The following is a 19,863-nucleotide window of genomic DNA, read 5'->3' as shown; positions in this document are numbered from 1 at the left end:
TTCATATGTATAAAATTTCAATGTTAATTTTTTTCTGGTAGCCGAAAAAAGAAACCCATATCAATTGATAGCACATATTTCAACCGATATCTGTTGATATGTACATAGGTATTTATAGGGTAGTTCCTAAACAGCGTAGTTCAAAGTTGTGGTTAGTGTTTAATTTTGAAATATGTTTAAGGCTTTATTGATCATAGTTAGAATGATGATTTGGGTCAAATGCATCAATTTGTTCGATAGCTTCCTGCCATTTTAAGTATCATTTCATAATATCACACTCATAGGTTTCTATTTGCAAAATAGGGACAGTGGACTTTCTCAAGCATCTCTTGATGTAATATTTTAATCTTTAAAATCATTCGATGGTGATGGAACAGGTATTATGTAATCACTTGGTACCAACCATAAGGTGGATGTCTAATTACCTTCCAACAAAATTGTCTGAGGTTCTGGCGAGTCGCTATCGCTGGTATAAACATAGTTCCTCTTAATTAATGGCCAAAATTGGCCGCTTCTGCGGTATTACTACCTTCAGACGGTCCAATTGTTGACAGTACAGACTCGAATTAAGAGTTTGGACCTAGGAGACTAGCTAATAGAAGATGATTCTCTGCCAATGCCATTAAACACTTAGCAAAACCTTCCTGACCATCAATACTGAATTGGCCACCGTTTGCGCCAACTCACCGCGATTCGTCAACGACCGTTTTCGCTTTACCTACTTAGAATTGAACGGATCTTGTTGCCAGCAGCTATTCGCAGACGGAAATTCGGCCCATTAGGATTTTTATGCGTTAACTCGGCACTTCTTTTTGCATGCAGCTTTATATAAGAGGTTCTAAACGATTTTTTGTGCAATGTTTACCTCATGGGCAACCGAAACAGTGCTTACGTGGCTGTCGAACTCAACGATTTCCAATATTTGATCGATATTTTCGATAAGTGGCCTTTCAGAGCGAGCTGCATCTTTGACATAAAAATTACCGAACAGTATCCATTTTTGAAGCGAGCTCAAGCAATAACGAGTCAAGCAATCACAAAGCTTCTGAAAAGTTTTTTTGAGTACGAAATCTTATCTCTCTAAGCATTTCTTTTTACTAGACCTTTTATGTTAAGCATGTCAGAGTCTAGTTCGAATTTAGAGTCCTGAACGAAGTTGTGCAAGGGTTACTCAAGCTCTTGTTTCGACATCATCTACTGTTAATGGCGTTTAGTCTCTGTCTGAAATTGGTATCGTTCTAGTTTTGGTCGATTAAATATTTTATGCCTTCAACGTACTGAAGAAAAACCTCTTGCTGTTTAGTGGTTTTTTTTTTTTGAACTGTTGATGAAAAGATATCACACCGAATTTTTGTCAAGATTCCCTACCGGAAAGAGAGTTCACTATTGAAATAATATTATATAAGTAAAAATAATTACATTTTATGGACCACCTTTCTAATATGTGTACAAGCATGTATTTTACATACATAACTTAGCGGTAAGGACACAAATGAAGCGCAAAAACACAACAACACGCTGATAACTGCTGATAACAACGTTCAACTGATAACTGTTCGAGAAATTATTTTCTATAATCGTCATCAGCTCACCACTACCAATACAGTTCGCCAAATTGTTTGGTTAAAGAAAGAAAAAACAAACGATATTGAGCGAAAATCAAACTATATTCAACACGAACACAACTACAACGATATAGACAGAGCATAAATATAAATATATACCATACACATTTACGTATATAAAAAAAATCGTGCAAATGCCTGTATGTGGGTACCTAGTAACCCCTACCCACCAACCCATATTTTGCAATGCCTTTATAAATTTTATTTGCTGCTTTCTTTGAGCGCCTCTCCCAAGCATAAAGCTACACCTACACACACACACACACACACACACACACGCACACATTCTGGGCGCTCAATACTCTAGGTTCTGGCTAATTATTATTATTGCCTTTTTTTTGTAAGGCACTTTGGCAGTTGGCACACACCGTAATTCACCTGTAGCAGCTCTGGCTGTGGCCCGTAAAAAGCGAAGCACACGTAACAGTCCAAAAACGAATGCGCAACGAAAAAGTACAACAAAACGCGCTTTTCCAGTAAAACACATCCCTCGCATTGTTGTTGTGGTATTGTTTAGGTACTTTTTTTTTTTTCATCCACATTTTATATCGCGACCTTAGTTGCTTAGAGGCGTACGAGTACATTACAGGAAGCAGGCGGGTGTTAAAGGCGGTATGATAAATACAGTATTGTCAAATCGGGAAACATACGAGCGGCTTTTATACACCATAAAGAGTCGCACAATTCGCGCGTAATCGAATTCTGTTGATTGCAAAACTATTATAAAAATTAAAAGAAAAAATAATTTTTTTATTACACTTTAAGTGCACACATTTAGGCATAGTCGGTGGCCCCTCTTACCAACGAAAAGTAGCGAGTGTTATCGAACGCTATTGAATACGAAATTAAGAGTGAAGTGTCGTAATTTAAATGTTCCCTTGATAATAATCACACGATAATTTGAATTTTATGCTCCGGCATCTACCTTCAAACGCGTGTTTTTTTCGAAACTTCATACATATACATATATACATACAATTTTAAACAGGATTGTGGCTGTGCTTTCCGGGATAGTGGTCAATTGTAACTCGTGATTACGAACAAGTGCAAGATGGCGGCAGGTGGCTACGGCGGTTACGGCAACAGAAATCATATTAAAAATTTTGGCTGTCTGTGGACGATTGTGCTATGGGCTGCCCACCTCAGTTTGGTAAGTACAAACATATGTAGATGCATACCGATGCTCAGATCTAATTGTTTCAAGACTCAGTTAAAAAATTGTTTGAGATAAAGAAGGGCCGCCCCTAGGGTAACGAAACTTCATTTACCCAAGGTTTTTTTTAACGTAATTAAAGAAATCGAATAGATCAAAATAATAGAAAAGAGTCAGGTGAAAAAACTTCAGAGTGAATTTCAACTGGCAATAAAGTTAAATTTAAAGCGGTCAATATAGATATGTTCGCCCTAAGATGAAGTACAGAACCTAACCGAACATGAAATTTTTTTTTCGAAGTTAAAATTTATATTAGGTTTGATCGAAAAAAAAAAACAATTTATTTAATATTTCTTGAAAAAAAAAATCAAAATAATACCTGAATTGGGTATTCATTACAAAAAAAAAATTTGTTTGCGGGTAAATTATATAAAAGAAGAAGCAAATGAGATCTTTCAACATTCGTGACATATCAATTTTTATACCCTGAACGAAATATATTAAATTCGCATCGAAGTTTGTAACACACAGAAAGAAACGTCGGAGACCTTATAACATATTTCCGAAGAAATTGTTTAAATCGGACCACTATAGCATATAGCTGCTATACCAACTGACTGATCAAAATCAAGTTCTTGTAAGAAAACTTAAACCACTGAATGCTATTATAGCCTCGGTGCAGCCGAAGTTAACGTTTTTTCTAATTGAGTTGAAGAAGAAAATCCGCTGGCTTCAGCCTGTTTAGACGGAATATCTTCTACGGTTCCCAATGCTCCTCTGAGGGATTAGTTTTACGGTTTTTATTTTACCATAGACGATAGGATATTCGCTTTTGGTTACTCGCACGCTTGTTCGGTGTTGTTGTACATAAGGGAGAACTTGAGATTTTTTCATCTGAGAAGCTCACAGTTTCTTTTTTTATTGTATAATATAAGCTTGTCCCACCGTAACCAAAAAAATTAAAATTTATATGAGCAATTGTATCAACTAACAGCTTTTCACTGTCAAAGTAAAAGACGCTGGTTCGAAATCAACGTCGGACCCGATATTTCGTCTAAGAATCTATTTTTGTTGTGCATAATGTAATTAAGAAAATTTTTATTGATCTTGTTAATTCGAAACTTAATAACGTTCCTGAGGGTTTGCATTTATTGGCTCTCTAGGGCCCTTCATATAAGGATTTGAAATAGTACATGCTTTTGAATGAGGATAAACAACTGCCGCTGCTTTTAATTTTGTGTTTAAAACTCATGAAATCACACAGAAAATCAAAACACTAGGTTCTAGAGGTAGAAATATTATTAAAATAAGAATGCAAAGAATTCTCGTAAATAATCGGCTTCAGTGAAACAAAAAAGTATACTTTACTCAGGTGGTATCAAAGCTGTCAAGATAATAGGCGCTCTGTGATTACAAAATAATTTGATTTGTGTAGAATTTAATTTTGGCGAGATAATCTCACGGAAAATATAAGTTGTGAAGTAATGTTTCACCGTACTTTCCATTGTACCTTTACCAAAAGTTTTGTATTTTCAGAGGCACTAAAGCAGATTTCAAAGGTTGTAAACGCTTATGCAGTTAAACTGAAACTAATATATTTAATGATTCTAGTAACTCATGAAGCAACTTCAGTGAAGAAAGTTATAATGATAAATATGCATTTATAGGCAAAATTAAAAGTAGAAAAAATATTGATTATTTTATCTTCAGACTTATCAGTGCACTAGGACTTCTGTTGTTTATTTGGTGATTAATAGCAGTACCTCTGTTTTTTTAATATTTTATTTTTAGTTTAATTGAACTTTTTTAATGCAATAACAGGTAATGAATCATTGATAACTGCAAATACAAATGTAATTGCAATACTATCTCCAAATACTTTATCATGCCAAAAATGTGACTAAGAAATCTATTATAGAAGCTACAACTAGTTTTTAAAAACAGTGAAGAGCTTGCCACTTATCAAGAAAATCAACTCAGCGCTTGAAAATGTACTTTGGCATTCCTACAAAGATAACTAATTCCACTAACATACACAACGTTATTGTTAATATTTAATTTTGCCCAAAATTGGTTGCCCGAATGAAATTATGCGTAAATATTGTATAATAATATAAATAACTTTCCTTGCTAATAAAAATACTTGCGTTAGTAATGGCACTTCATCGGCTTTTAGTCATAAACAAAAGGTGGACACATGAATTTGTAAATGTGGTAGATAACTTTCAAGTGCTGCAACGGCCAATAAAAGAAAAATTATCGCCTAAATAAACGACTGTCATAGTATTGTTATTGCCAGTAAATCCAATGAACGCGCATGTGAGTTCAATTACTCGATGAGAATTCGTCTTAAATGTGAAATTCCATTTTTGTGAAATTATCTTAAGTTTTTTAGGGCATATAATAGCTGGAAAAGGTATATATTTATGGAAAGATTCAATGCTAATATAAAAGAAAGTTTAAAGGTATATAATTTAAAAATGTAATATTTCCCATGGGGAACTTTAACTATATGAAGTAGAAACAAGAAACCCTGGTTAATTTCTTATAGAATAAAAGGGTGTAAAAAGATTTTTAACTTGACTTTGATCGGTCAGTTTATATGGCAGTTATATGCTATAGTGGTCTGCTCAGAACAATATATTCGGATGCTAAATTTCGGGAAAATGTTGACGTCAAATGTTTTGTTGATAATTCGTGATACCTTCCTCTTCCTAGCTTCTCATCTATGCTTCCAGTTTCTTCATAATGATCAGATCACCGCTTTATAACTCGTGACGTTTCTTATACTGAGTACAAATTTTTTTAAATTTCACTGCACCACGTGACACATTAGGTGTTATAAAGGTTCGGTCATGTGCTGTCATCTTTATTACTATATTTTGCTTTGTAAGAGAAATATTTTCAATCAATACAACTAAAATAAATCTTCGCATTCATTTTATTAGTGCTTAGGTAAGGTATGAGCTGTTATCACTATTTTATAGTCCCGAATCACGTAATGCTATGAGAAATAGTCTCGCTTAATTTACTTGCCTACTTATCACCATATGAAATCTGATGCAAAACCGGAAGGTTTAAAATCTTTTTATTTTGGTTATGTGGGGGCTAGAAAAGGACACTGTTTCGATCTTGGTTAGAATAGAGTTACCACACTTTATATGTAAAGTGAAAAGTTAGCGTAGTGGTGCTAGACAATTAATGCCCTTTTAGGTGTTTACAATATAATCGCCATATGGAACGAGGACGTAATTATTATATTCAGACAAGCACTGACCGCCATTCACAGTGGAGCCATTAACACCTTCACCGACTCCCTTTCAGTGAATGGCGTAATACGAGTCAAACCACCACCCATTGCAGACACAGAGCTCGAGTTGCCTCGCGAATCTAGAGTGACCCTCGCGCAACTTCGTTCTGGATACTGTAGCAGGTTAAACTCCTACCTATCCAGAATAGACCCCGACATACTAAACACATGTCCTGCATGCAATGAGTCTCCGCATGACACTAACCACCTCTTTGCATGCCCTACAAACCCCACTCATCTAACACCCCTTTCCCTATGGTCCGACCCCGTCGAAACAGCTCGTTTCCTGGGCCTTCCGTTAGATGACCTCGACGACAACGAATCTAGAATTTATCACCCAAACGGGGATTAGATAATCGTTATAACAACAACAACAGGACGTAATTATTTCCCGATTTCGCTCAATTTCATAGTCATGGTCGATTCACTTGCCCGATTTCATTCATCTGTAAAAATATCCAATTTCTTTATTAATGTATTATTTGCAATTACTGACATCCGGAAATCAATTCGTTATCGTGATTATATTGATATACATACATATGTATATATGTATATTCATCTAGATTTTGTTAATGTCTCTCGACTCATTTTCTTATTTTGCTATTTGCTAGTAAACATTAAATTTGTAAGCAAAATGTAAATAAATAATACTAAACGTGTGTGCTCTATTTTACGATAACTTCTATAAAAGTGATAAGGTGTTAGTCAAGATAAACTAATTAAAAGCCCAAAATGATTCATAATAAATTAATAGGCGTAGATCGGATGCGTCTACTTAACTTTGGTACGTTTATACAATATAAATAGGTTAATTAAAAAGGGTGATCCATTTTGAAGTTTTCTATTGAACTTTTTTAAAGAAAAAAAAAACACAGAAAATCAAATTTAAAGGCTAATGTTTATCATTCGAAAGAACATTCTTTAGCATATATTTTTTAAAGATTATCTCTTTCAAACGTTGGCCGCGGCTTCGTCTCATTTGGTTTATCCGTTGAGTCCAATTTTCGATGACTCGTTCGAGCATTTCGACTGCTAACTGTCGAATGACACGCGTGATGTTTCTCTCCAAGGTCTGAATCGAAGCGGGATTGTCCGCATAGACTTTAGACTTTACATATTCCCATAGGAAAATGTCTAAGGGTGTGATATTACAAGATCTTAGTGGCCCATCGAACGGCCCAAAACGGGAAATTATCTGCATACTGAAGTGCGATGTTTGGGATGTGGCGCCGTCTTGTTGAAACCACATGTCGCCGAGATCTCGAGCTTAAATTTCAAGCATCAAACCACACCAAACAGTTGTTTTTTTCTGGATGAAATAGCAGCTCTTGAATCTCTTCAGGTTGCTCTTCGGCCCAAATGCTGGAATTTGCTTGCTTACATACCCATTGAGCCAGAAATGGGCCTCATCGCTGAACAAAATTTGGCTCGAAAACGTAGAAACTTCTTGGAACTTTTTAAGAGCCCATTAAGCGGAGAAAAGTCGAGGGACTTCAGTTCTTGCACAAGCTGTATTTTGTACGCTTTCAATTTAAGTTTTCGACGTAAAATGCGTCAAGGCGTTCCAAACGTCAGTAAGAAATGCTGCGAACGGTGCCGAATCGTCTTCGTGTACACTCTCAGCTACGGCCGCTATATGTTCTTCACTGCGTGCTGGATGTGGTCTATTTGGTCGAATATTATCCAATAATGAATGCTGGGTCTCAAGATGGGTGATGGTGTTGAGAATAGTAGTATGAAATGTCAAATAATACTGAACAAATATAACATGACAGCTTGACACAACTCACGCGTGAACTGTCAAAATAAGGCTATTGAGAAAAGTACCTCTACTTGGATCACCCGTTATACTTAGATATTTTAAAATATATAGTTAAACTCATAGTATAGCTATGGTATTACAGAGAAGTTTTGCAGTGCCCCGGGCAACGACACCACTAATAGTTTATATGTTTACATGCTGATTGTAGGGATACCTTCCTTTCGTATTATCTAGTAGTAACAACATTATTTTTAGGTAACTACAAAAAGGCGCGTGCAGAAATACATATGTATATAATTGTATTATATAAACATATGTATTATGTACTATAACAATAATCTGCCGTTTGAGTCTCAAACAACTGTACACTTGTTGAATTTGACGTAATCTGTCGATTAAAATGTGTAGTGGTGATTATTTGCATTTATGGAACAATGACAACTAAGGTGTTTTTTTACGTGAGTTGTTTGAATAAAAAAACAAATTTCTGTCATGGGCTAATATACTCGATATAGATTTACGATATGGACACGATTAGTAATGATATTTGTTCTAACAACAAACCGATGAAGTACTTTCTCGCATAATCGGATCAGCTGATCTGGTGAAGATAACCAGAATTTTTAGAGCTGAATGACTTCAAATAAAATGCAAAGGTGTTATCAGAGTCAATGAACTTTTGAGAATCAGGTGGTTCTAAATCATCACTTTGACAGTTCAAAAAAAAAAGAGAGAGATAAAATATTAATTTATAGAAAATAGAATATGTTCTCTGTTTTGTAATGCAGTTTCTTTCTAAAAGTTAATTTGTAATATTTGTTACCGATTACTTTTTCGAAAGTTTTTATTTCGTAAGAAAACATGGAAAAAGTTCAGAAAAAGATTGTTGAATCAACTCCGTTCGATGATGCAGATTCTTGACTAAATCAGGAGTAGTTCTAGCTAACTAAATATGTTGAATATATGTTTGAGTTGTTGAGTCTGTAACTACTTCTATATTCGTGTGCTTTGCCAAGAGCTGGCGTAACTTGATTATTATTCCGTTATTTCCATATGTCGAATATACTTGTACGTTGCAAAGCTATATAGCTTATATATCATTAATTTGAAACGTAAACAACAATAATTTTTTACACTCAAATATATCGAACTTTGTGCAATAAAAAGTTTTTTGTGAGGAATTTTTCTTAATTACGTTAATATGTAGAGAACCTCAGAAGAAAGTCATCATATTTTGGACGGAAGTGTATGTTCACCGTATAGCTCTAGCTGAGCGAACGCGACATAAGTGATTTGCACGATTTAAAAGTGGTGATTTTGGTTTGGAAAAACGTCCTGGGCGGCCAAAAAGTTTGAAGTTGAGGAACTGGAAGCATTGCTCGATAAAGATTGCTCAGATGGTTTCAGATGGAAATGCTTTGAAAAACACTATTGTACACGTTTTTCTTAAATAAGCGTTTAAAATTGAAAAAAAAACAACCCAATAATTGTTGGATTCAGTAATAAATATTTATGTTCTGCAGTTAATTTGAAGAATAATTATGTATGTATCTAAATCTAAAACCCAAAGAATTTTTAGATTCTCGCGTCAATTTATATATTCACACAAAATTATGCTTTATGTAACTAAGTAATTTTTTCTTAATTTTCAAACAGATTCAGTCCCTGATTTGGATGGGTCTCAACATAGCTGGAATAATCGCATACACCTGCAATATGCCCATTAATTCCCTATTTACCTATGGTTCACTGATGGAATACGCTTTCTACACGCTGTACTTTAAAGGCAATTGCATACCCTCCGACTATCAGCAGTTCAATCGCACAATGTTGGATTCGGTGTCAACAGTGCTGTCACCAGAGGACATCTTCCTTTGGAATTGCGTATACCTGGCGGTGGCGTTTTGCTGGTGCATTACAGCGTTGTTGTTGTTGACAAGTAAGTTGCACAACTTTCAGTAGCGTTTTGATAATAATAAAGTATTTTGCATTTAGTGGTGAGAAAGGACAATATAAAGTATACCAGCGCCGCCATTTACAGTTGGATCGTGGCGATAGCATGCATAAATTTAATGGACTTGGGATTGGGCATTATATTTGGCCTTGATTTTGACAAATTCAATCGCGCCGCTTACAGTTATAATTTGTCCAGCATGAATGCGGGCGAGATCGATCCACAGGCAGCTCAATTGGTAGCTGGAGGCGTAGCAGCTATATCCTTGATGATCATCTCATTTAAGGGCGTAATTTTGTGGCTGATCAATGTCGGTTTAATGTGTTATCTGCTAAAACTTGTTATTGAAATTGCCTACGATAGGGACAACAATGTGAGTATGAAATTCTTATATGTATTGTATGTTTGTTGAAATTGTCACAAAAAACGTTCCATTGTTAATATTGTCATTAGTACTTCATTGAAGTTTGTTTATTCGTTATTGGTGTCATAAGTGGTCATCGATTCGCTACTTCTCAACTCGCTATTTGAGCAGTAATCTTATATCACAAGTTTACATGTGACAGCACCAACAAAGCGGATACCTCACTAAATTAGTATTGTATAACCACTTGTTATTCCTTCTCTATTTAGAATAATATCCACAAATTGGTTTTCAAGATACTCTCTTTTAATTTAGTCATGATTTTAAAAATACTTAAAACGGTTGTCTACCCAAAATTTAGTACTAGTAGTCTGGAAAAAAAGTTCCGTCAAGCTTTAGACGTTGATAACGATTTAAGATAAATATTTTTTATTTGATAGGCTTTGAAGCAATAGGGACCGACACGAAAAATTATACTATATATAAGAAATCTAAAACTACTCGCAAACTTTTTTATTTTGAACCGTAAGTCTTGCCAAAAAATAGAGAGAAAAAAAGATTACTTGGTTGTAGCAATTGGATTTTATTTAAGTAGTAAGTCTTTTTAAGCTGATTCTGGTAATCTAATTTCAAGAAAATGTGACTCACGTTTCCGTAAACCCAGAATTAAGATATATAGAACAAGGTGGAAGACCAAATTTGTCAAAAATATGATCCATATGCCAATATCTCTCCTTTCTCGTTCTTTGGCTCAATCGATCGTAAATAAACACGTTTAGACTATTCAACAGAGCAGTGCTAAATCCATTGGTATTACTTATAAGAAAAATAAATTTGACTAAAACTTTTGTAATCTTGTTACCAACATCTACTACAACACCCTATGTACTTTTACTTTAAATAATAAATACCCCAATATTACCCTATAAAGCATCAAAAGTTTATTTCGTAGGGAAATTGCGATTGCTTTAATGGCTGAATGGCAAAAAATATGCATATGCTTGATTGGTATGTATTGTATTTGGAAAAGTAAATATGTGTTTTGGTAATTAATAATAAAAAGGCTATGATTCTTATAAGTGAATAATACAACAATATTCCGATAACAAAATTTGCTCGACAATAAATATTTGCATTATTAATAGAAACACAACCAATTACAAAAAAATCTACATGTATATCTCCGTATATACATATGATTATACATACATATATGTATATATATACAAGTAAACATGCCTAAATGTATGTATATGTACCTATTTGTATATACTCACCTATGTATGTAAAAGAGTTCGATATTCGCCCAGAATTTATCATTTTATTGCTCTTTTGTGAAAATTACTAAGATTTTTAACTTTACCAAAATTATTTACTAGTAAATTCTTATTCATTATTTCCAAGTTCGCTATTATTTACTCTTTGTTTAACATAATAATAAGTTAACATTTAATAAGTTAAACCAAGGAAGGACGTTAACTTTGGTTGCATCGAAGCTATAATACCCTTCACAAATAGAAAGGATTCTTTACAAGAACTTGATTTTGATCGGTCTGTTTGTATGGCAGTTATATGCTATAGTTGTTCGATATCTTCAAATCCAACAAATAAGCAGCTTTTTGGGGAGAAAAAGACGTGTACGAAATTTCAGATCGATATCTTAAAAACTGAGTAACTAGTTTGCGTACATACAGACAGACGGACATGCCTGAATCGATTCAGCTCATCGTGCTTATCATTTATACGAGTATATTTGTATATATTTTTTAGGGTCTCCCGTATCCTTTAAGGTGTTACAAACTAATTTGGATAAGTTGGTTTATGGATCACCTTATTAAATATGTATATAGAGTATATGCCTGAAATAAAATGAGAACCTTCTATTTTTTATCTATATTTACATACACAGGATACCTTATTCATGCCTCCCATGACAGATAGGGACTCTGATGACATCATATCTAACCGACCGCCGATTAAAGCTTATGAGGAAGAGATGTAAGTATAGCTTATAGCATTTTGTTGTTATTACATAATCTATAATGAAATAATTTAGACTAATTTATGAGAGTAAATCCATCCGTTGAGATATTTAGATGCAGATTCTCAATTTTTTTTAAGAGTCATTCATAGAGACCTTCATTTTTATAACTTCTGTCATAGAGTACAACGCAGGATATCTACTGAGCCACTTGCTCATAGCCAGGCTCATCTTGCCGTAATCGTTGGAGTTCTTACTGTACATTGTCCAAAAGGCATTCAAGCGGTAAGGCTAAAAATCTTTTCGGAGAAAATTTGTCAACATTTTATGGAGGAAGGTGAGAAGGTAGAAACATCCAGACCAGACTCCTCCATTGTCCAGTTTTTGCAAAACTGAGGTTCAAACAACTAGGCAGTAAAACTATCGGCGATACATATATAGTAGTTGTCCAAACTGTCCATGTCAAATCCTTGATGGCTTGTAAAGAGATCGACTCTTTAACCTAACCTTATCCAATCTCATAATACTAGGGATTCACCAAGCTTTCTAATCCACAGAAAGCTATATTATGATCCACCAAAGATATGAGGACATTTTAATGGAGAACTACATAAGATATCTTCACATGTCGATTGTACCTAACACGAGACGGTACCAGGGTTAGGTAAATAAACTTGACGTCCCAATTAGAAAAAAATTGCAACAGAATTGGTAATTAGATAGGTATTGAAATATTGTTATATTTAGAAAACATAAACAGTATATAAGATTTAATTGAAGTCCAAGGTTGCCCAATGGTAGGTTTTTTTTTTAATCGAAAAAACGTATCTAAGATGACAAACTGTAATACCCTATAATTTATCTTAAGTAATCTGCTTAACATTTGTGATTTACTTGTATAAGTACGGAATTTTTAAGTATTTGCAAAAAACATCTAATCTCTCCGTGGTAAAAAATGAAATTATCTATATTGTCATAAGAATCTCAAACGATAAGTTATATCTGATAGCTTTCTTAATAACACTTTAATTTCTTCTTTGTTTCGTCTTCTAAACAGCACCACCAAAGTATACACTAACGAAGCCTTTGTGCCGGACAATCGTTCTGTGGTCACCGTCGAATTAAATCAGGATGCTCTGGCGCGAGCTGCTCGCATGTCGTCCGATATCTTAACGCAGGGATCACGTTTCCGTAATGTAGACTCTTACCAACAGTATCCGTCACCGCCAAATAACAACAACATTTCTGCTAATAACAACAATCACTTCGTCAAAAAAGCGTCAATAAATGATAAAGTTACTATCATAGGAACGGCAAGTTCACCGGACGTGATATCACCCTATCCAGTACCGGACTACACACCACCAATGTCGCGCGCAGCTAACGGTGGAGTACATAATCAACGCTACCAATGAATGAGTGGGTGCCAATGAAGTTCGCTCGAAGAAACTGCATATCTCTTCATTGCGTCAATTAAATTAGTTTAAATTAAGTGCCATCCATTAGCTTCATTCCGTTATAATAATTTAAAATAAATATATGTAAATATGTAGTATGCGTCTGCTCAGCGTTCGATAATCGTTGAACGCCGCCATTGCATCTCGCTCTCTAAATCTGCCTACGCCTTTATATATCATCAATCCGGCAACCACTCCTGCAACACCTCTGTTTTAAATTCACTTGTTTTCTTCAGCAAATCATAGCTTAACATATGGTATACCTATATAGATGCATACATACAAACGCAACAATGAACCTATTTTTAGAATGTATTTAATTGTATATTTTTATTTATTCAATTGTAAATAAAAAATATACGCTATTGTAAATACTTTATAAACAGAAAATTATTTCGACAATCGAACACAAGGTTTGTATAGCTTTGGAGATACTTTTTTATTATGCTCAAGTCCTATACCGAATTAATTTTATCAAAAACCAGAAGGTAGTGAATACATATTTAATTTATAAATTTCTCTTCAGCTTACAATGCTACCGTACTTTCCCTTCGACCCCTCAAAATTTGGAAACATTAAGAGATAAGTACCTAAGAGTGTTGTATTGTTAGTTGAGAGATTTGGCTACTTCTTGATTGCACACTCAGTTCAAATTAATTATTGCCTAGGAAAGTTATTATAAAGCTGACATTGTTAAGGGTCTTGATGGTAGTTTCAAGATAATCGAAATTTTCTAAATTTCTCCCTATTCGATATGGAGTAAATCGAACTAATGCCTCTAATTATTCCTATGATATCTCTGCCATCAGAATACTCTAGCGGTTGATTAAGTTAAGTTAAGAGGGATCGCGCTTAGACTGTTCTATACAGTCTTTTGAACTGTCAGATGAAAACTCTTGTAATTATATATATTATTTTCGACAAATCTTTGTTTTGGTGCTTTACCATATTTCAACTTCTGCTATTTCACCTGGATGTATTTTGGCCTTGATATAACAAAACCGGGCCATTCGAAAAAGATATGATTCTATCTCATGTTCTTCCAAGTAGCTGATGAAATTGGCCTCCGGTAAAACTTTCCATCTTACCGCATGGTTCCCGACCGAACGGTGTCCAGTTAGAACTCTAAAGAAGAGCTCACTATTAAGATTTACCCTGAGCCAGAAGGATTTTGCGATACAACTCGCCTGAGGTTCAACCACTTCCATTTGGAAGACGCTGCAATGGTCAGATAGCCTAAAATTGGAATTGATAGATAGTTTCTGACAGTATAGCGATTGGTCTCATTGTTTTAAAGAAGTGGCTCAATAGGGAATAACCTGACACCTAGTTCAAAAAAGGTTACTCTCTCTGAATTGACAGTGCTTCTAAGTTATTTATTGAACTATTAACATATAGTGGCTCTAAGTCAAACCTACTTCTATGCAGAGTATTCCTGACGAAAATATAAATCGGAAAGTATACAGAGGGCCTATGTCTTGCCTGTGTTATTATTCGAAAACTGCATTGAACCTTCAGACTATCATACTTACATATGTATATACATACAATGGAAATCGCAGCAACATGAAGACACTCTAGAGGTGAGCATAACGAACCAAGTTTAATTTGTAAATGCGAAATTTTTTCGTAATTAAAGAGATTTGGTGTTATCGTAGACTACCAATATTATTTTTAAACACATTTTCAGACATCTGCATGTTAATTGGTTATGTATGCAGTATTTACAAATTTGTAAACAAGTGCAATTATAAATTTCCACTGTAGCTGACGTTATTTCGTAGTAAATAATGAATAGCCGAACTGATAAGGTGCACATGTTTACTGAGGCTGGGCCCCCTGCTGAGCTGAGGCACATTATCAGTATTTGTACTGATACGTATATTTAGCAAAAATGTTTACTTAAAATAAACTAATGTACATAACACAAATTTATATAAATGCATAATTCGCAATAAATATTATACAGTGTTTGGCCATCGAAATATAAACGGCACTAAATATAGTGTTAATAGTGTAGTCACAAACGAAGCTTATAAAGCTTATAGCTTTATCAAAACAGGGAAAATTCAGCTTCTCTAAAATAGCGGAAATCGTTTAAGAAAGTTAGTGGTCTGTTTTCGGAATAAAAACAAATACATGAAATTGGTTTTCTTCATTTATTATTCAGTGGCCTTATATTAAATATCCAATAACTGTCACATAATTTCAAAACGGGTTTGGAACTCAAAAAAAAAAAATTATAATAATATATTTTCCAAATTTAAAAAAATATTCACACTGGCAACGCTTTGCGTATTTTTAGATTTCTGACTTTTCTTACTTGATTTTGGGCTTTACCTAATTACTTCACTGGTGGTACAAGTGGTAATGTAGCTATTTAATTTTGTTTGTAGCCGCAATAATCGTATAATTGTGAGATACCCTGATAACCTTTGCCATCGGCGAGACGTTCACGAGGTTGCCGCAAAAAATTTGATTCAATAATTTGGTGATAACCCCTGTTGTCAGCGGCAAAAATCGATCATTCTAACAGTGGACGTGAAGCGTACCGGACGCACAAGAACGGTAATACCGGCTATTCAACTTGGTGAACAAGCATCCAATACAGCACTAGAAGAATGGCATCCATTACAAGATTCGCACGTTTCGGCTTACAGCTCACCAATGTGGCTGCAAAAACACTGCGTGTGGCACCCACTCCACAATGTCAACATTGGCGTGCATTTAATGTAAGCAGTTTGCTGTTGGCAGGTAAGAAATAATAAAATTTGTTTTATAAAATCAATTTATGCAACATTAATTGCAACCGTATTATTGATAATGGAGCAAACAGCTGTTATAACAGTGGAATTCAAACTGTTCTTGTTTAGATACGATACGGTTGTGGTGCTGCCAGCACAAATTAAAATTTCATGTTATAATAATCATTTGTTATATATAAATTTAAACTTTAGAACGTCGCTACACGGAAAAGCACGAATGGGTGTCTGTGGAGGGTACAACAGCCACTGTGGGCATTTCAGAGTACGCACAAGACGCTCTGGGTGATGTCGTCTTTGCACAACTGCCAGACCCTGGCACAGCTCTCGAGCAGAGCGATGAATGTGGCGCTTTGGAGAGTGTGAAGGCAGCCAGTGAGTTGTATTCACCTGTGAGTGGTAAAGTAACAGAAAAGAATGGCGAAGTCGAAGAGACACCTGGTTTAATTAACAGCAGCTGCTACGACAAAGGTTAATATAGTTGTAGTAATTTGTTTATATGAAAGTAAATAAATCCTATTTTCTCACTAGGCTGGCTCTTCAAGCTGACTGTGAGTAATCCTGTCGAAATTGAGAAATTGATGAGTGAGGAACAGTACAAAGAGTTCCTTAAAGCTGCTGAACATTAGTTGTTCAATTATACGGATCACGTGGTGTTTCAAGCCAGACAATACCTTAACATAAACGATAATAATTTTTTAATTTTGATCGGTTAAGAGGGGTTATAATCAACTTCACTGTAATTTATACGAATTCATATTGTAATATATTTAGTTTTAGCTTTAGTTTGTGTATTGGTTGCTGTACGCATAAAATCACATTTATTTTATTGTAAGCATTTATGCGTTTTGGGCGGGCATAATTTAATAAAAATAAGTAAAAATGTTGATTTAAAATGTATTGGTTTACAGCTTAGTCACTGACACATACACACATGCGCAAAAGTAATTAAGCTAGCTTAATGCCAAAAAGTTTTTGCTATAGTTTATTTATAAACTTTGAAGGAAAAGGGTTTTTATTGTTATAATTTAGTGTGAGATATTTTGCAGCTTGGAAAAACATATAATAATCAATTTAATTGGTTATTGCTATTTTTGTTTGATAGAATTTTATTTAAAAACAAATGTAATAATAACGAATCTATAAGACAATTATTTTCCATTTATAAAAACAGTTTTAGTGATGAAAAATGAAAGTAATATGAAAATGATATATTTGATTATGAACATTGACATTGTTTTGGACTCTTAACAGTATCATAATCTGTCATCAATTAACAGTCAATGTTTTTACAGTAAAACAAAGGGAGGGTAAAATAACACTCAATGACAGTAGGAGCTCCCTTAAAAACTCGTTTTCTTAAACTTACAGCAACACCAGTAAACGACAGAGTGCTAGGTGATTCTAATGGTGTTTAAAATTAATTATTCAATAAATCTAGGTATAACTGTTAGAGTATGGAGATTGAAATCATTAAATGTGAACGGGAACCCTACTTTGAAAGGCTTCTTTCGAACAAAGGTTTTAATTAATAACAAGAAAAAATGTTAAATTTCGGTCACACCGAAGCTATAGTGGTCCGATATCGACGATTCCGATAGTCGAGTGTAATTGGAGCAGATCTGGAATAATACTCGACTCTGGTCTGTCAACTTGGAAACTTCTCACAAATTGTTTGAATAATAAATTTTGCCTTTACAGCAGCATTAATAATTTCTCATCTCTCCTCTGCTACGAATAACAAGTCTCCGAAGTTTGAGTGGTGACAAAAAGTTATGTCACAACTTCTGTTTACTAATTGCCAAATTCATAAATCGGCAGAAAATACTTTACCATATAACGGTACATTTATTATTACGAAAATTAAACTTATGAGGTCTTATGAGGATAAAGAAAATATTGGAATATCTAGTGCATACTTAGCATAACTATAGGCTTTCTTTTAAATACAATTTTATATATATAGACATACAGAAATTTATACATATCAGAAACACGTACATATATATGTATATAAATATGTATACGTATTCAACTCAGACATTTTTGCTCATTTAAATTCAATGTGCGATGATTAATCGAAATATTAGCGCTGAGCATTGGAGAGTCGCGTGTGCGGCATCGATAAGCCGGATGATTTAGCATGTCTACGAGTGAATATTTAAAGAATCAGGTGATGATTGTTGCTCAGCGCGGAGGACGACAGGCAATGGGTAGAGCTGACAAGATGTTTTTCTTATCAGAACTTTGACTTAATAGAAATTAAAAAAAAAATATGTTCAGAAATTGTTCGTATGTCCAATCTTCCTAAAATTATCAAGTCAGTAGCGGGTCAAATGTATATGCATTAAGAAAGTAAAAATATTTGCTTATATTTTAGCGCGTGCGCCTGTTCAAAGTACTAAGTTGTATGATCATCAGATTGTTGTAGCATCTTCAAAGTAACCGGCGAAATAAATTTATACTTACATAATGATCTTAACAGACTTATACACATGCATCAATAAGCATTTGGAAATGCATATACAATATACATACATATATATATTTAAATGTGTGAATTGGATGTATGGAAACGCCCCGTATTGAAGCGGAAATTAAATTGACATTCAACTACGGTATTCTAGTTGTGCGCTGTCAACGGGTTTTAACGAATATTAGAATGATAAACTCCAAAATGAGTGCATTAAAAGGCTTCTCTATGCAACCGGTGAGAAACAGTTTAGAAATTGCAACTGAAGTCCAACCTAACATCCAGTAAAGTGAAAATACAGAAAACAAGTAAGAATTATTAGAAATTATCTTAAAATATAAAACAATTCATGAATAAAAAAATGTATATGTAGATATTTCATACATAATTTCATAAGTGTTCAATATATAATATAAAGAAAAAAATTATTTTAATTTTGAGTAAAATGCCAAATGGAAAATTCATTATTTTTTCCATTGACAAATACTTGCATTACTCATTTTCAAAATTAAACTTCAAGTACAATTCCTAGGATTTTTATACCGGCCTTTTCGCCTTTATTCATAAATAATATTTCCACTTCATTTAATAATTGATTATAATAATTTTTATTGTGTTCCATTACCACAGCAATGCATCGGCGGATCTACTAGTATGATTTAAATTTAACCGGAAGTTCGAAAATTTTTATACCAGGTATATGGGGGTATTATTGACCCGATCTTACCTACTTTTTATACAAGGATACACTGTTATTAAAACGAGCTGATTTCTAAGTTTTGCCCAATATAAGCAGTATAAACTTAACCGGAAGTTTTAAAATTTGTATATTATTAAATAGGGGGTTAGGAGACATATTGGACGTATTGACGTACCAGGAAAAGACTTTCCCCAAGTCTTATTGTTAATCTCACAGATTTACCAATATTTGCGCTAAAAAGTGAGCCATAAGCACTCAGCATATTTGGTATCTGGAGGCTTGATAAGTTAAAATTAGACTTGACAATTTTTAGACCTGA

The 19,863-nt window shown here is 34.1% G+C and overlaps 2 protein-coding genes across 5 annotated transcripts; both read left to right on the top strand.

Moving 5' to 3' along the window:
• The first annotated feature begins 1,982 nt into the window (after positions 1 to 1,982).
• Positions 1,983 to 13,983, top strand: LOC106627393 (uncharacterized). 4 transcript variants are annotated; one of them, XM_014247484.3, is made up of 6 exons: positions 1,983 to 2,142; positions 2,614 to 2,775; positions 9,510 to 9,792; positions 9,849 to 10,180; positions 12,081 to 12,169; positions 13,210 to 13,983. In XM_014247484.3, the coding sequence occupies exons 2-6, from the start codon at positions 2,677 to 2,679 to the stop codon at positions 13,565 to 13,567; spliced, it is 1,161 nt and encodes a 386-aa protein (XP_014102959.2). In that variant the 5' UTR covers positions 1,983 to 2,142; positions 2,614 to 2,676; the 3' UTR covers positions 13,568 to 13,983. The 4 variants fall into 4 exon arrangements, with proteins under 4 accessions (XP_014102959.2, XP_036220563.2, XP_069967056.1 ...); XM_036364670.2 differs by having other exon boundaries at positions 1,985 to 2,237; XM_070110955.1 differs by having other exon boundaries at positions 1,985 to 2,237; positions 2,391 to 2,775.
• Positions 13,984 to 15,925: 1,942 nt separating this feature from the next.
• ppl (glycine cleavage system H protein, mitochondrial) lies at positions 15,926 to 17,267 on the top strand. Its single transcript, XM_014247490.3, has 3 exons — positions 15,926 to 16,363; positions 16,567 to 16,842; positions 16,903 to 17,267. The coding sequence occupies exons 1-3, from the start codon at positions 16,231 to 16,233 to the stop codon at positions 16,998 to 17,000; spliced, it is 507 nt and encodes a 168-aa protein (XP_014102965.2). The 5' UTR covers positions 15,926 to 16,230; the 3' UTR covers positions 17,001 to 17,267.
• Positions 17,268 to 19,863: the final 2,596 nt, after the last annotated feature.

The sequence above is a fragment of the Bactrocera oleae genome, chromosome 6, assembly GCF_042242935.1.
Source record: "Bactrocera oleae isolate idBacOlea1 chromosome 6, idBacOlea1, whole genome shotgun sequence".
Taxonomy (NCBI): Eukaryota; Metazoa; Arthropoda; class Insecta; order Diptera; family Tephritidae; genus Bactrocera; species Bactrocera oleae.
This window is presented reverse-complemented; position numbering and strand designations above follow the sequence as displayed.

Coding starts and splice junctions, on each gene's coding strand:
- ppl (XM_014247490.3), top strand. CDS start 16,231: ATGGCATCCATTACAAGATTCGCACGTTTCGGCTTACAGCTCACCAAT. Junction 16,364..16,566: donor AAGCAGTTTGCTGTTGGCAG/GTAAGAAATAAT, acceptor TTTAAACTTTAG/AACGTCGCTACACGGAAAAG. Junction 16,843..16,902: donor CAGCAGCTGCTACGACAAAG/GTTAATATAGTT, acceptor TTTTCTCACTAG/GCTGGCTCTTCAAGCTGACT.
- LOC106627393 (XM_014247484.3), top strand. CDS start 2,677: ATGGCGGCAGGTGGCTACGGCGGTTACGGCAACAGAAATCATATTAAA. Junction 10,181..12,080: donor CCTACGATAGGGACAACAAT/GTGAGTATGAAA, acceptor TTACATACACAG/GATACCTTATTCATGCCTCC. Junction 12,170..13,209: donor AAAGCTTATGAGGAAGAGAT/GTAAGTATAGCT, acceptor TCTTCTAAACAG/CACCACCAAAGTATACACTA.